This window comes from Chanodichthys erythropterus, chromosome 20 (assembly GCF_024489055.1).
Source record: "Chanodichthys erythropterus isolate Z2021 chromosome 20, ASM2448905v1, whole genome shotgun sequence".
In the NCBI taxonomy this organism is placed as follows: domain Eukaryota; kingdom Metazoa; phylum Chordata; class Actinopteri; order Cypriniformes; family Xenocyprididae; genus Chanodichthys; species Chanodichthys erythropterus.
In genome coordinates, this window is record NC_090240.1 from 7868730 (window position 1) to 7884336 (window position 15607).

General features: G+C 38.5%; 2 protein-coding genes across 3 annotated transcripts in view; both read right to left on the bottom strand.

Annotated features, from left to right (window-relative positions):
• Positions 1-4311, bottom strand: part of LOC137009710 (uncharacterized) — a 5192-nt gene extending 881 nt beyond the window's left edge. The window contains exons 1-2 of one of the 2 annotated variants that reach the window (XM_067372157.1): positions 3068-4311; positions 2822-2887 (exon numbers count right to left, since the gene is read on the bottom strand). In XM_067372157.1, the coding sequence (XP_067228258.1) occupies positions 2822-2887; positions 3068-3179 (178 nt within the window). In that variant the 5' untranslated portion in view covers positions 3180-4311. Of the gene's footprint in view, positions 1-2793; positions 2888-3067 lie in introns of those variants that run through there. The other variant, XR_010892945.1, reaches the window with a different exon arrangement.
• On the bottom strand, positions 4312-13475 carry LOC137008750 (uncharacterized). Its single transcript, XM_067370470.1, has 17 exons — positions 13307-13475; positions 12876-13038; positions 12493-12685; positions 12082-12172; positions 11860-11921; positions 11627-11735; positions 11478-11538; positions 11234-11348; positions 10940-11041; positions 9101-9203; positions 8951-9012; positions 8711-8825; positions 8417-8478; positions 7229-7331; positions 5370-5434; positions 4440-5218; positions 4312-4369 (listed from the first exon to the last, which is right to left on the bottom strand). The coding sequence occupies exons 1-17, from the start codon at positions 13407-13409 to the stop codon at positions 4312-4314; spliced, it is 2346 nt and encodes a 781-aa protein (XP_067226571.1). The 5' UTR covers positions 13410-13475.
• Positions 13476-15607: the final 2132 nt, after the last annotated feature.

Consider the following 15607-nt stretch of genomic DNA (forward strand, 5'->3'; position numbering starts at 1 on the left):
CTGTCTACCAATCAAACACCATGGGCATGGAGGGGATACATGTAAAACTGCAGACAGCCAATTCTATTATAATAACTATACTCATGGCAAAGCTGTTGAACAGGATGAAGTCAGGAGAGCGTGAATATGTGCAACAATACCTTGAGTGATAATTTTACTAGGAAATGATGTAGATTTTACACAGGCCAAGTCATCCCTGTTGTTTTAAAATGATCATGCAAACTACTGAACACATCAAAATAATAGCCACAAAGCATATGCGTCACAATTAGGGATGGAACGATTACCGGTTTCACGATAAACCACGGTAAAAGGTACTGAAGGTTAGTAGTATCGTTTAAAATGTAATTATCATTAAAACCGTGTTTGATTATCACGATTTTGAAAACTTGCAGTAAATCCTATTCAGCCAGCATTAGTCCGATGCAGATGCAACACGCAACATTGTTTTTTTAATGAGAAGAAATGGCAGAAGGCAGTGACAGCGTCAGGAGATTTCAGCCCTCTAAAAGGACCAAATCTGAGGTGTGGTCATATTTTGGCTTTTACAAAAGTCCTGAGGGAAACTTAATAGAGTATAATCACCCTGTCTGCAGAACATGCACGAAGAAAGTCGCTGCTATAGGGGCAAAACATTTCAAATCTGCAAACACAAGGCAAGTGGACTTTGACCTCAATACTAAAACTACATCTGGGAAATAGTAACGTGAATCTTCCACAAAGAAAAGCTTGCAGAAAGTGGCTTTGAGTCAAAGACGAACTAACAAGTTCAGACAAGACTAGGGTGACATTTAAAGGATAATAATGTGTATTCATTGTGCACTAATTACAGATTTTCTTTACCACATAAATAATTACTGGTACATATTGAATTGAGATTAATGTTTTAAATCTAACCTGCTTATAAATCCATTTTGTACAGTGTACAAAATTGTCCAGACAAGATGATCACAACAAGTTATAGTAATAATTATAGTAGTATTAATAGTAACGTCTGATATCATTTTCAATACAATCAAAAACAGAGACACAAGTGGGATTAATGAAATGAGAGAGCGTGTCCGTTGTGATACGTGGATGTGCGCTGTTATAATGCATTATTGCCAAGGAAGGAAATGCCACTGAATAGAATCTTGCTTAAAAACAAAAAAAGAAAAGTGCATAGAGCCAGGGCCGCGTTATCCTAATGGGCAACATGGGCTGCAGCCCAGGGCCCCGAACACTTGGGGGGCCCGCGAGACAATCCTCTTTTGCGTTTTAAAACGCATCGTTGTCACACCCGAATCAAGAGTCACAGGCGCAGCGGACACGCACGCAGGAATACCGCAAGAATACAACCAGGACAGTGTGCGTAGCGTCTGGGTATGCACGTGCATATGGGCCTGGGTGGATTGGTGGCCCGCTATTACAGGCTTAACACCAAGGTATACTTCGGGCGTTCGCATCGCGTAATTTTCGTCATCAGGAGGGTTCGCAGGCGTCCACGCTCCCCGTCCGCGTGCAGAACAATTTTTGTGATGGCACGGACCGTGTGTGTACTGTACAACAGCCCATGCGAAAGTGAATTGAGTGCTTGAAAACAAAAGTCCACTAGATAGTGCGCAGTGCACACGCCGAACGCATCTTTCCGCAGCCAAATACTTTTTGCACAAGCGTCTGTGCACGAGACCGAAGCCGTGTGCATGTTCATAAAAATGAAGCATAATAGAAATAATGTTGTCATTAACTTGCTAAAGCTTATCTATGTTGTTACTACTAAAATCATTAAGGAGCTGAATAAATGGACAAAGAAAGGGTCCATACAATGTCTTAATGATGATCTATTGCATTTGACCGTCATTTTTAAGGTGGGTTTCTGAAACTTATGCATGCGGTAATGTTAGTACAGAATTTTGAACGAGTCATATTGGTTTTATGAAAAAAAACGGCCACATATGCACATTTTAAGATACTGCACAAGTGAATAAATGTAACTCGTACACTCGTTGGGGTGGATACATTTTTTTAACGAAATAAAATGCACATAACACGTGATGGAAACATTTAGAGAAGAAACTAATAGTACATTTATTAGGTATAAAACGTGCATTAAAAAAAGTCTGACAGAATAATTAACTAGAATAATCTTCAGACACATCACATCTGAAATGATGATATGACCAGTCTGAAATTCCAAAGCCAGAGTCGAATCGGTCGAATTTAAACTTGGACTTGTTAAAAAGCCTTTTTTAAATTTAAATTTTATTTTTTACATTTTTAGATCAGCAAGGCAAAGTCTAATGATGCAGGAGCGCATATGAGCCTATTGTTGTTGTCAATCCATCCTAGAAATGTTTTTACCATTTTTGTCTGCATGTTTTAAATTGATATCTTATTCATATTAAAATCTTCATCCGCATAAGACGCGCGATTATGGATGTCGAGGGGGAGGGGGGCCTTTGCGTTCGTTAGCCCAGGGCCCCGCGAAGGCTTAACGCGGCACTGCATAGAGCTGCTTGATTTATTTGTTGTTTGTTGATTTTGAAATATAAAACTTGTTGAAATCTTTTCAGTGTGTGCCTCTGTTCTTTTTGAACATTTTCATCTCATTTTAACAAAACCATGATATTGATAATCGTGATATGAAATTTTCATACCGTTCCATCCCTAGTCACATTGAAGAGAGATGATAAAAAGTTAAGCTTCTAACAAAGTTTCTTACTATCGTACTACTGGAAAATTCCTGACTAAAACATTTTAATATACTGTAATGAACCCACAGATCCCAGCTCATTGCATGAGATATGTTGGACAAACTTTGGGTCCATTATTGAGATTATACCTTCAGCTGCAGTCTCGGAGAGGTGAGGCGATCCTAAAGTCACAGAAGCCAACATTTCTTCATTGTCTAAAAACAAAACAACAACAACAACAAAAAACAATGCAATAAAAAGTTCATACATGTTTGAAATAACAGTAGGCTGTTATCTAAATGTATAAAAAAAGCCTATTTTAAAGATTTCACCAATACAATTGCAAAATCCACAACACAGAATACAACAATTTCAGTAGCCAATTTCAACAGTACCTTGCAATGTGGAAACATTAGGGAGTTGCTGTGATCCGGTATCAATATCGTCTGTGTCATCTATTAAATGACATTGCAAAAATGTTATCACATTTGTTATTACACCAACCATATACACATACACCAAGTAGATTTAACAACATGTAAATGATGCATACCACCAATTTCATCCAGAGATTTTCCCTGAATATCCTTCACACTTCCCTTCTCCATAGCCATAAGCAGCTTTGAGATCTTAGCCAGCTGAATTGTTGATTGGGGCAGTCGATAGTACTCCCTATGCACCCTAATGTCATGGCCGAGAAAATCGGCTAGCTGGTCCAGTTCATTATCTTTCAAGTTCATGACTTGGCTTATTGTGGCGATCTGTTTGCGAAGGTTAGTTGATCTGAGGTTTTGAGGATCTTCGGCTCCACAAGCATCTGCAAATTGACCAAACTGCCCTCTGTAGTGACCATCACTACAAGGAATAGCGAAGAGGTAATTGTTGTTTTCAGTTACTCCACACTCTTTCCTCTTACTAATGAGGAGTGACAGGTTAGCAGTCATATCAGGAGTCAGGATCACAGCAACCTTTCGTCCTTTTTTCCCCTTCAGTTCCACTCTGGCGAATTGTTTGCAAAGTCTCTTCTCAACTTCTGTAAGCCCAGTGCTTATGTCATCGTTTAGTTGGGACATGTCACGATCTTCAAAATTTTTTACAGTCATCCGTGCCACTTCACCTTCCCTCCTCCTATTAAACAAAATGACTTGGCAGAGGGTCACCTTTGCTAGTGCTGCATAAGTGCCTGCTGTTGGGTTATCGGCTAGTTTCTCCTTAGTCAATTCCACTTGCTGACCAAGATATAACTGTAGCTTCTGAACGTCTTTGGCCAGTGGAAGCCTGGTGCTCTTGTTGTATTTTGCCTCACTCAGGTTTGATAAGGCAGAATGGGAAACTAATTCAGACCACTTTGTTTCATGAAGTGTATGAAACCTCCTGATGGAATCGATCACCTCTTGGTCCTCTTCCATGAGAGCACGACACATGATGAGGTCACTTATCTTTCTGAGAGAATGCCCAATTTTCAGGGCCAAACTTGGGGCTTTGAACGTGTTGTTTTCATTATCAAAACCCGAAACTCTCTTGACAGCACTAGTAAGAATAAAGAAGTTGCCTGGTTTTATTGCCTCTTCCATGTTATGGATTCTTGTTGTGTGGCGCAAAGTCACAAGTAATCTCCCAAGTTCCCTTACTTTCTGTCTTATATACTCATGCTTAGATCTGTCACTCCCATGCTTATTAAAGAGGGACTGGGCAAACTGCATGAGATAATGGTCATTTCTTATTGCAGTGGACACGTCATCCTTGTGCATTTTGCCCAGCACTGACCAAAGTTCACTTGAAATTGGCTGGGACATTGTGGATTGAGCAGATGCTATACCAAAGACTCTGTCTCTCAACTCAGGTCCCTCTTCAACATTATTCTCTGGTCTTAGAGCACATCTTTTCATATGTCGAGAAAGTTCTTTTCTGGATAACATACCCTTACAGTACAAGCAGTAATCATACGTCTCAGGGATGCTGCTCTGTTTGGAACTCCTTTTCACTTTAAGACAGCCTGATCCTGTGGTTTTAACAACTGAGTTGTGCTTGAAGTTGCCAAGGTTTCGGAATTTCTCAAGAAGAACCTTTCTGTCCTTTGATGATTTGGGGAACTGGAGTGCCTGAGCAATTTCAGCATTTTCATTTACATGCCTCTCGAGATGACGTGCAAATTTTGTTTGAGGTTTTCCACATACAAAACAATAATTGACTTGGCTTTTAAGGAATTTTGCTGATTTGGTTGGGGATTTACTTTGGCCAAGAATATCCACAGTACCCTTTTCGTTACTCGCAACTTTTGTTTTCTGCTGGTATGACTCTGAGCTTTCTGGTTCTGGGTCACTTTGGAGATCACCAGTAGTTTCTAGATCCATCAGGATATTCTTACTGTTGTCATGTATATCTATGGTCTGTTCTTGTTCAGCAACAGTAATGCCTAAATCAGGCATATTAGTGGTATGGGACTTTTTGGGTGGTGTAGGCAACTCAATACTCAACTCTGTCCCTGAGCTTTCTGGATCTGATACAGACTCTGGGATGTACTCGTCATCAGATGAGACATCATCCTGTAAAGTACATCAAATTAATTAATTACATTAATTAAATACAGCATACTTTAAATAACAGAAATACACATGGGAAGGATGGATGTCAAAAACAAACTGCTAAGAGCCATCATATTGATATTAAGCATATAATACTTCAATGTACACTTACATCTGATATATCCCAGTCTTCTGAGGATTTCTGGAGGCAGATTTTATGCCACACACCACAGCATTCTTCAGACAAAATTAAGCAAACCACAGTGTTAGGCAACAATTGATCAGTTTCCCATGCTGACCAATTACATACTAATCTTCTTATTAAATGCAAACAGCTTCACACTTATGAAATATACAAAAACAAGAAATGCAACGGTTCAGTACAAATGCACAGTTTGAGTGATGGCTAACATTTTCCATTTAGACAAATGTACATAGCATTCAACCAATGAGGTAAAATTCACTGGAGTGGCAGAGCATTTACATTACTCATTCAAAGTCAAAGTTAAAAAAGTATGTAGTGATCCCACACATTAAATTCACTAACGCCAATAAACATAAGCATAAAGTTAACTGAAAACAAAAGCATAGTGAGTTTAGAATGAAAAGCAGATTTTTTTTTAAAAATGACTGCTGTAAATTGATGGGATTTCCAGATACAAACAGATTTAAAATTACAAATATGATATGGCATCATCCTAACAATCAAGAGGTTTGAGATTCTGATTATAAAACATTGTTATTGTAAAAACAGACATTTTTTTTTATTTATTTTTTTATGTGTAATAGGCAAGGTGTGAGGACATATAGGCTATGTTTCAGAATGCATCCTTGACCCAAAGACTTCTGGCAGAATGATCTAATGTGGAATAGAAATGTTGAAATGTTTGTCCTACATAAATTAAATTATCATCACAATTAGCCAAACTAAATTCGAAGTCAACTCGAAAAGCCTACTCGATCTATTATCAACTCGTCTAAAGATAGGCCCAGTGACTTACTGGAAGGCATAAAGTTAGAGGAAAAAAAAAAAAAAACACTAGAGAATGCTTATTGGACAGATACTTTAAGAACATAGACATTCTAAGAAATTTCCAAGTTTGATGCAATGTTTGCTCGAAGGGTTTAACATCATCTTCGAAGTTTGTGAGCATCTGCGCAATTACAGAGTGACTTCAGCAATGACCTGAGCGCACCACGGACTTGAGGGTATTTTGTATTTGTTGATTCTCACTTAGACATAATGAAACGTTTGTACATTATGCTTTTCAGCCAAGCTAATCTTTAGAAATGCTGACGAAGCAGCACAAACATTGCCCTATGTTCCAGTAGCGGTTCAAACCAAGAATATGATAACGTCACAAATGAGTTTGTTGAATTGTTGTACAGACGAATTTTAAACAGTGGTGTTTCGCTCATTGTGCAATTGGGTTAACACTGCAAATGAATAAAGTCCATGAAAGACTCTTTTAACCAAGCTGCAGCGAACAGAACGAAAGAGTGAAACATTTGCAATTTAAGGTTGTAGCCTAACTTAGGGCTAAGTCTAATCAACAAAGAGCAATAGGACAATATAGATAGTCTAAAAATATAAATGCTAATAGCAAATGAATTAAGGACTTGTTCAACATCCAAAGGCGAATGTCTCCAGGGATAGGGAAACCCTGCGTGATAGATTTGTGATGCGGCTTCTCCAACTCACTGACCCCCCCAAAATAAAAATGATCACTTCACATCAATGGCCTTTTTTGATTCCAAAAATGCTTAGCAATTTTGCAAAAAGACGATTAGTTTGCAGTATGCTCTCTGTTCTCTGCCATAGGCCTCAGCTTGCAAACTCACTTCTGTGGTATGTCATAGTATCTGCCACTACAGTGTTTTCCACCGCAATGGTTTGAACTGAAAACATTCAAGCAACATGTTTTTATGCTTTATAGGTGTGAGCCTGGAACTGACCCATGGCATGAAATTAAACTACTTATGGTATACTGAGAAATGCATTAATTAAAATAAGATGAATAACACACTTACGTTTGCATCTTACACCGTGCCATCTGATAGATGTCAAAGGTGAATGGCATATCCAGCATTTGTCAATTCTCACCGATTCAAAAACCAGCTTATGGATTGTACACTGTAGAAAAAAACAAACAAAACAAAAAAACATTTAAAACATGAAATAAAAAACACATTTACATACACAAATTATATCATGAATTAAAAAAAACAACAAAAAAAACAACATTTGGCTATTTTATTTTCACACAACCATTTCTACAAATCCTTCAGAAGAGATGAAAAGGGGGAAAAGTTACTAGAGAGATATAATAGCAAAGCATATCTATTCAATTCCTGTGACTTATGTTAAGCTTGGCTAACTGTTGGCTAACTGTTGGGGCATCACTCATCACACACAAGAGAGAGATATGCTTCTACTTGGAACTCTTATGATGATGGCAAAGCAGACAATTCCTCTAAATAATGAAGAAAACCTTCATCTGGCATTTAAAAAACAACACATCTAGTTTCTGAACCTGTGTCCAAAGCCAAATTTAGATTTACCCTGCTTAACTTCGATTATCTGTAACAGGGATCTCTAACAAACAAAGGCTTTGCTTAACACTAAAAGTTACATTCCAGGCCCAGGGTAAATCAACCTATAGCCCTGTTGTTTGAAGACAGCGAGTGCTGTAGGTAGAAGAATGAGACAATTTTCTACAATACAGACCACTAGTGAAACAGCGGGTAACTAGCTGATAGGGGAAAGGAATTATTCTCTTCTTCCTAGCCACAGCACTACATAACCTCTAACTGCAAGGAAATAGGTTGATTACCCTAGTCTATTTAAGTAAATAAAAGTAAAAACAATTCTAAGAAACTAAAGTAATTTTGTGAAAAAAAAAAAAAGTAAAGATCTGTGCACGTGTGTGAGTGACACAGACAGACTCAAGGTATGCAAGGACACTGTCCCTCGGACCTGTAATGACACCCATGCTCAAACCCTGAGTCTTCCACTGTTGAAGTCCCAGTGTGTGGCACACTCAGAAAAACACCAGTGTTGGGGGACACCGTGGTTAGAAAAGACCATCCATACTGAATAGAGCACATTTCCACCACAGCTGCAAGACGTTTACTAAAACACTGGAAATTGTGTTCCATGGAACATCACAGTACTTCTAACATTGGTCAATTTCAAAACTAAGGTAAATTCAAACTCACCTCACAAGCAGAGTCGTTTGGTGTGGCTCCAGATGATTGACACGCTGATCTCAATTCGGTCTCTGTACAAGGGAACACAGGGAGATTCAGTGCTTGGATTTCCTCAAGTCATATAACCACATATAGGCATAACATACTCAACTCACATCCCTGACAGACAAAAATTCTACTCAAAATATCCATCAAGACACAAAATAATCATCTATAAATGGCCTGATATTGCCACGTTTTTCATGCTGCAAACCCTCAGGGATGCCATGCATTGCCAGAAGTTTACTCAAAACTTTAACTGACCACTGGTAAGGTCTGTTGAGAACACAGGGGGTGACGCCTCCTGCTGCTGGACACCAACTTCTTCTGCGAAAGAGGGGATTGGAGAAGTGCCACATTGACCTCTGACACAATGCACCTAAAAAAAAAAAAGAACAGCAATATACAAAGATGAACAGGCATCAGCTGATATAGTGTTCATTTCACCTAAGACGGACACCCTCATTCATACATGCCATGATAAACAGCTGAATTCAAACTAACCTCATGCTCAGGGCTGTCTGGTGCGGGACTGGATGACTGACACTCTGCTCTCGACTCAGTGTCTGTTGAAGAGAACACAGGGCATGAAGGCACAATGCTTTGCAAGACCCCAGTATTTACCAGGCATTGCTTATTCAAGCAGGGACTCACCTCTGAATAAGTCTGTAGAGGAAACATTGGGTTCCACGTCATGGGCGTGGTCACCAAGCTCTGCAACGGAGTGTTGGCCAGAGGGGATGCTTGCACTATTTTGCTGTTTATAAAAAGTTGAACAGATACAGTAAACATCATGCATCTGTGGTGGAAATGTGCTCTATTCAGTATGGATGGTCTTTTCTAACCACGGTGTCCCCCCAACACTGGTGTTTTTCTGAGTGTGCCACACACTGGGACTTCAACAGTGGAAGACTCAGGGTTTGAGCATGGGTGTCATTACAGGTCCGAGGGACAGTGTCCTTGCATACCTTGAGTCTGTCTGTGTCACTCACACACGTGCACAGATGTTCAATTTGTACTTTTTTACCTGTACTTTAAACTAAATTAATTTTCTTACAACTGTTTTTACATTTCTTGCTTTACTTAAATAGATAGTCCAGGGTTAATAAACCCTTCCCTTGCTGTTAGGGGTGGCAGTGCTGTGGCTAGGAAGAAGAATAATAATAATTGGTACAGCATTGGCTGAAGTTGTAGGCTAAAGCTATCTGAATGGGACAGGGAAACGACACTAAAATGGAGTTTCCCCTCCCCTATCAGATTGTGTTACCTGCTGTTTTGCTTTTAGTCTGTGTTGGAAAAAATGTTCTTGTTCTTCCCATTGACAGCATTCGGTAACCTCAAAACAACAGGTCTATAGGTTGATTTACCCTGACATTTAGCTTTTAGTGTTACGTGAAGCCTTTGATCGGTAGAGATTCCCGTTGGCATTTTCATTTTTATAGCAATGGTGTGCTTCAAACATCATGTAGTTCCTCCGGACCTGTAGAGAAGTTTTGTTCCAGTAAAATGACAGCAGGGGTAGAAAGGAATGATTTTTTTTTTCTCCACATTGGAATTTGAATTAGCTCAATGCAAAAGTTAAGTCAGTCTTTATCATCAATTCAAAAAGGAGCTATGTGAATTATTATTTTGACAGCATTAGAAAATTAAATTTGCAGTGGTTTATGGTATAAGCTCCTTTACTTGGACAATAGCATATCTATACAGTTTTTTACTGTTTACCTTTTTTATTATTTTAATGAAATGTTTTCTGGTCATTATTTACCCCATAGTTAGAATAGTATGTTTTTGTGTGTGTGTGTTGGTATTTAAATAATTTAAATTTTTCTTTTGTCATCCTACATAGTTGCAAAAAATTTAGAACATGGTGGCTTTAAACTCTTAGTACAACTTTACAATAAACATATAGGTAATATCCAAGTTCTCTTCTGCAAACCGATAGGTGAAGGAAACTCCATTTTAGTGTCGTTTCCCTGTCCCATTCAGATAGCTTTAGCCTACAACTTCGGCCAATGCTGTAACAATTATTATTCTTCTTCCTATTCACAGCACTGCCACCCCTAACAGCAAGGGAAGGGTTTATTAACCCTGGACTATCTATTTAAGTAAAGCAAGAAATGTAAAAACAATTGTAAGAAAATTAATTAATTTAGTTTAAAGTACAGGTAAAAAAGTACAAATTGAACATCTGTGCACGTGTGTGAGTGACACAGACAGACTCAAGGTATGCAAGGACACTGTCCCTCGGACCTGTAATGACACCCATGCTCAAACCCTGAGTCTTCCACTGTTGAAGTCCCAGTGTGTGGCACACTCAGAAAAACACCAGTGTTGGGGGGACACCGTGGTTAGAAAAGACCATCCATACTGAATAGAGCACATTTCCACCACAGCTGCAAGACGTTTACTAAAACACTGGAAATTGTGTTCCATGGAACATCACAGTACTTCTAACATTGGTCAATTTCAAAACTAAGGTAAATTCAAACTCACCTCACAAGCAGAGTCGTTTGGTGTGGCTCCAGATGATTGACACGCTGATCTCAATTCGGTCTCTGTACAAGGGAACACAGGGAGATTCAGTGCTTGGATTTCCTCAAGTCATATAACCACATATAGGCATAACATACTCAACTCACATCCCTGACAGACAAAAATTCTACTCAAAATATCCATCAAGACACAAAATAATCATCTATAAATGGCCTGATATTGCCACGTTTTTCATGCTGCAAACCCTCAGGGATGCCATGCATTGCCAGAAGTTTACTCAAAACTTTAACTGACCACTGGTAAGGTCTGTTGAGAACACAGGGGGTGACGCCTCCTGCTGCTGGACACCAACTTCTTCTGCGAAAGAGGGGATTGGAGAAGTGCCACATTGACCTCTGACACAATGCACCTAAAAAAAAAAAAAAAGAACAGCAATATACAAAGATGAACAGGCATCAGCTGATATAGTGTTCATTTCACCTAAGACGGACACCCTCATTCATACATGCCATGATAAACAGCTGAATTCAAACTAAACTCATGCTCAGGGCTGTCTGGTGCGGGACTGGATGACTGACACTCTGCTCTCGACTCAGTGTCTGTTGAAGAGAACACAGGGCATGAAGGCACAATGCTTTGCAAGACCCCAGTATTTACCAGGCATTGCTTATTCAAGCAGGGACTCACCTCTGAATAAGTCTGTAGAGGAAACATTGGGTTCCACGTCATGGGCGTGGTCACCAAGCTCTGCAACGGAGTGTTGGCCAGAGGGGATGCTTGCACCACTGAGCTGTGTCTAAACAAGTTAAACAGAAAAATGCACATGTGAACTTGGACATCACCTGCACAATTGTGTTATTGTACAGTTGAACTGACTAAAGTGCCATTGTTGTAAAACAGACAGCCGTATTCAACCTCACCTCACAAGCAGAACTGCCTGATGTTATATTGCAGGACTGGACTTCTGGTCTCTCTCTGGTCCCTGTATAACACAGAAAAGAATATGAGGAAGGCCAGGGAGGGTGGGGTTGTGCATCACTCTAGAAGCCACCACACCATCACTGGTTCACATCCTTTATAGACACAATACGTTTATTTGCCCACCATAACTAATGTAAAACATAAGTCAAACAGTCACTGACCTTCAATAGAGACTGTGGATGACATGGTTTGGTCTTGAAAACGGTCTTTAATAGACTCTTGGGCAGCAGTGCTTGTAACAGTAGGGGGAATCTACAAAACATACAGGACAAAACATACAGGTAAGCTTGCTGGCATCACCTGAGAGAGTCATGCAAGTTCAAGATTAACCTGACACGATTGACTGAAAACCAGATTTAATACCACCAAGAAGTGACTTCTGTTTTTTGGTTATAATTGTTGGCACTAACAAGCGATAGGTATTGTGTATTCTCTGTGGCATCATGAAACTGACACAGCTTAACACACAGAAGCTTTTAAGACAGAGATGATTTCATTGTTATCAAGATGTCTAGAAGCATAGGCTTTAAACTGTGACACTAATTCATAGGAAAAAAATCAAAATGACTCACCTCTTTACGCCAGGGCCATTCTTTCCCACCATAGTCATAAGTGATTTCAGTTCCTGCCGTAATTTCCTTCAGTGCAAAAAGGCAGAGATGTGGCTTCCCTTCTGCTTCGATCAACTTCATTCTGCAATTCGGTGCCTTGTGCTCATCGTTTACCAGTCGCCCAAATGACCCATCTTCAAGTGCTCCATCAATACTGCAAATTTACAAACATCATGCACTAAACAGATTGTACATTCATTTGTAAGCAACTACACTAATGCCAACATCCAATGCAAGTAAATTTGTTCGATGCATAGTTGATAAGTTTAAGAACATGAGTTTTACTTCAGAAATCCTGACTTTTCACTATAGAAATCTAAACATATTAGTCATTCTGAACCTACCACCATGTCTTCCGCTTCCATATGAAGTCAAACATGAAGATCGAACATGCATTGTGGTACAGTTTACGTCTATGTTCAGCTTCAGCTGCATCAATCAGCTCCCCTCTGTACTCCACCACGAAGTCTCCTTGATTGAAAACAGCTAAAGTGAAGATACCACGACCTGCGGACACAACATTATTAGACACAGGGGTAGCAGACTATCCACTATTCTACATGTAGAATAATGAATACATGTCCAAGTGTAGAATACAGCAACAGACAGGCCCACTTTTAACTAAAATATTATTAAAATACTATTAACAACTTTAATTTATATTGATATTTGTACAATTAATAGTCAGACTGAAAACCACTGGTCATAATATCAATTCAAGAACCAGTGCAGTGTAACCCATCAGTCTAGCCTGCAGTGTGTCAAAGTCACTCACCTTTAACTGGATTAATATATTTGATTTCTAACATTGAATTCTTGTCTCTTCCTTCAAGGATGTGATTAATGGCATCCTGAAGGGGAGTAGTTCTCCGTGGCATGACACAATTTGCTAAGGAAATTAAGAACAAACATGTAAACAGTATATCAATATATTTTAAGTTCTGTGAGGGGACATACACAGACAGATGAACACAAGGGTCTAATTTCAATACCCTAAAACATTAGCTTCCGGTTTCACAGACAAGTCTTAAGATAGTCTCAGATTAAAATGCATGTTTGAGCTGTTTTAACTGAAAGTAACTTGCACTGACATATCTTAAAATATATCAATATAAAATATATCAGTGTCATTGTTTTGTCTCAAGATGCCCTGTCTGTGAAACCAGGCTTTAGATCTCTTAGAAATGTAATGTGCAATTTAAAAAAGTAAAACTTTACAATATTATGTAAACAAATATGTGCAGAGTATACTGAAGAATGTGTCTTGTCAGTTCTGTTACAGTTGTCAGTCCTGTTAATATGCTCAAATATGTGAAAACTATAAACATACTTCTAATTAAAACTATTGTATAGTTACGCATGTGTCTGTAATACCCAGGTGAAAACATACTCTAGTAATTTATAGTAAATACTATAGTGTTTTGGAACCATACTATGGTAAAGTACTTGAATTAATTTCTTGTGGTAAGTTTATAGTTGCTGTGGTAATTTAACAACTATAGTAATATAATCAAATTACGTTGCCCAATATTGTACTAAGTAACTTCTACAACTATAGGGTATATTATACTACAATACACTACAGTTTACTGTAGTAAAAACTAAAGTATACTACAGCATTCATAACAGATTATCAGTTCACTTTTGTTAATACTACTGTATGCTGTAGCATTCATTAACAAAGTATTGTAAATACTATAATATATATATATATATACAGTACAATTTACTACAATTTACTATAGTATGATTCTAAAACACTATAGATTACTATAGTATGTTTTCACCTGCGCAGGCATGACAAAAATATCAAAACATGAGGTTTTGTAGTCATAAAATAAAAAAAAATACATAGCCTGAGATGGCACAATACAATTTCTTGTACTTTTAATCGGTCTTCATTTCATGGATGTTTAAAACAAATCGATTAAACTTATTTTTTAATTTGCCAGAGTTGAAAAGCCCCTGATTTCGTGGAATGGCCCGTTTTACTGCTAAGTTTAACTCTGTATTGTTGTTATTTGTATGTCGCTTTGGAAAAAAAGCGTCTGCTAAATACCATAACCATAACCATAACCATACTTATCATTCGAACCTATTAAAACGTTTTATAATTTATTTCTTACCTTTTCTCCAGAACGTGCACTTCCAGAACTCCCGGGAAATTGAATCACCTGTTGATAGTCGAAGCTCTCTCCCATCCAGTCAATCAAAATGAGTAATGCTAATCTGAGCATGCGCAGTGTTGAATTCGCGTCTAATTTCGCGCGTTGTGTATAAAGTCCCGCGTTGTGTATAATTTCCCGCGCTTGTGTGTCGCTGCATGCAGGGACCACGACAACCGATAGGGGGCAGTGGCGGACACACAAATATACAACATATGTCAGGTTTTTGGTATACAAAGACTTTTGAGAAAACCACTTTTTAGGTATTAAAACATGCTTAGAAAAGGTTTTATATGGGTTATTTTTATGAGGACAGCCAACTGTCCTCCTAAACAGGAGGGTCCTCATAGCTCTGTGAAATGTCTTGAAATCTGTCCTTATAAGCCGTAAAACAAACACACACACACACGCACACACACACACACACACACACACGCACACACACACACACACACACACACACACACACACACACACACAAACTCTCCTTCCCCCTGACTGAAAGTTATTCAACACGTATAATGTAACTTGTGTATTTGTTTTTCCCTTTTCATGTTTGGTATCATTTTAAATGTCTCAGGTGCGATTGGTAAAATGGTCTCAATTTCAGAGCAGTCACTAGAATTATGAAGAAGATGGAAAATTAAGGAAAATTAACATTTACGATCCTTTTGTTCTGGTCCTGGTATCATCCCTGTGTGTATATGCATTTCTTTGAGTAATCAATGTTATGTATTTATCATTTCTGAATTGGCTTTAATTGGTTATTTGTGTAATTGACACAATACACTTTTACCTGACGAATAAAAAAGTTATATTTGATTTACTCTGGATTCTCCTGATATCATTATTACCAGTAAATTATGGGAGGCTAATGCTACCGTAAATCTGTGTCCAGGGTAAAACAAACT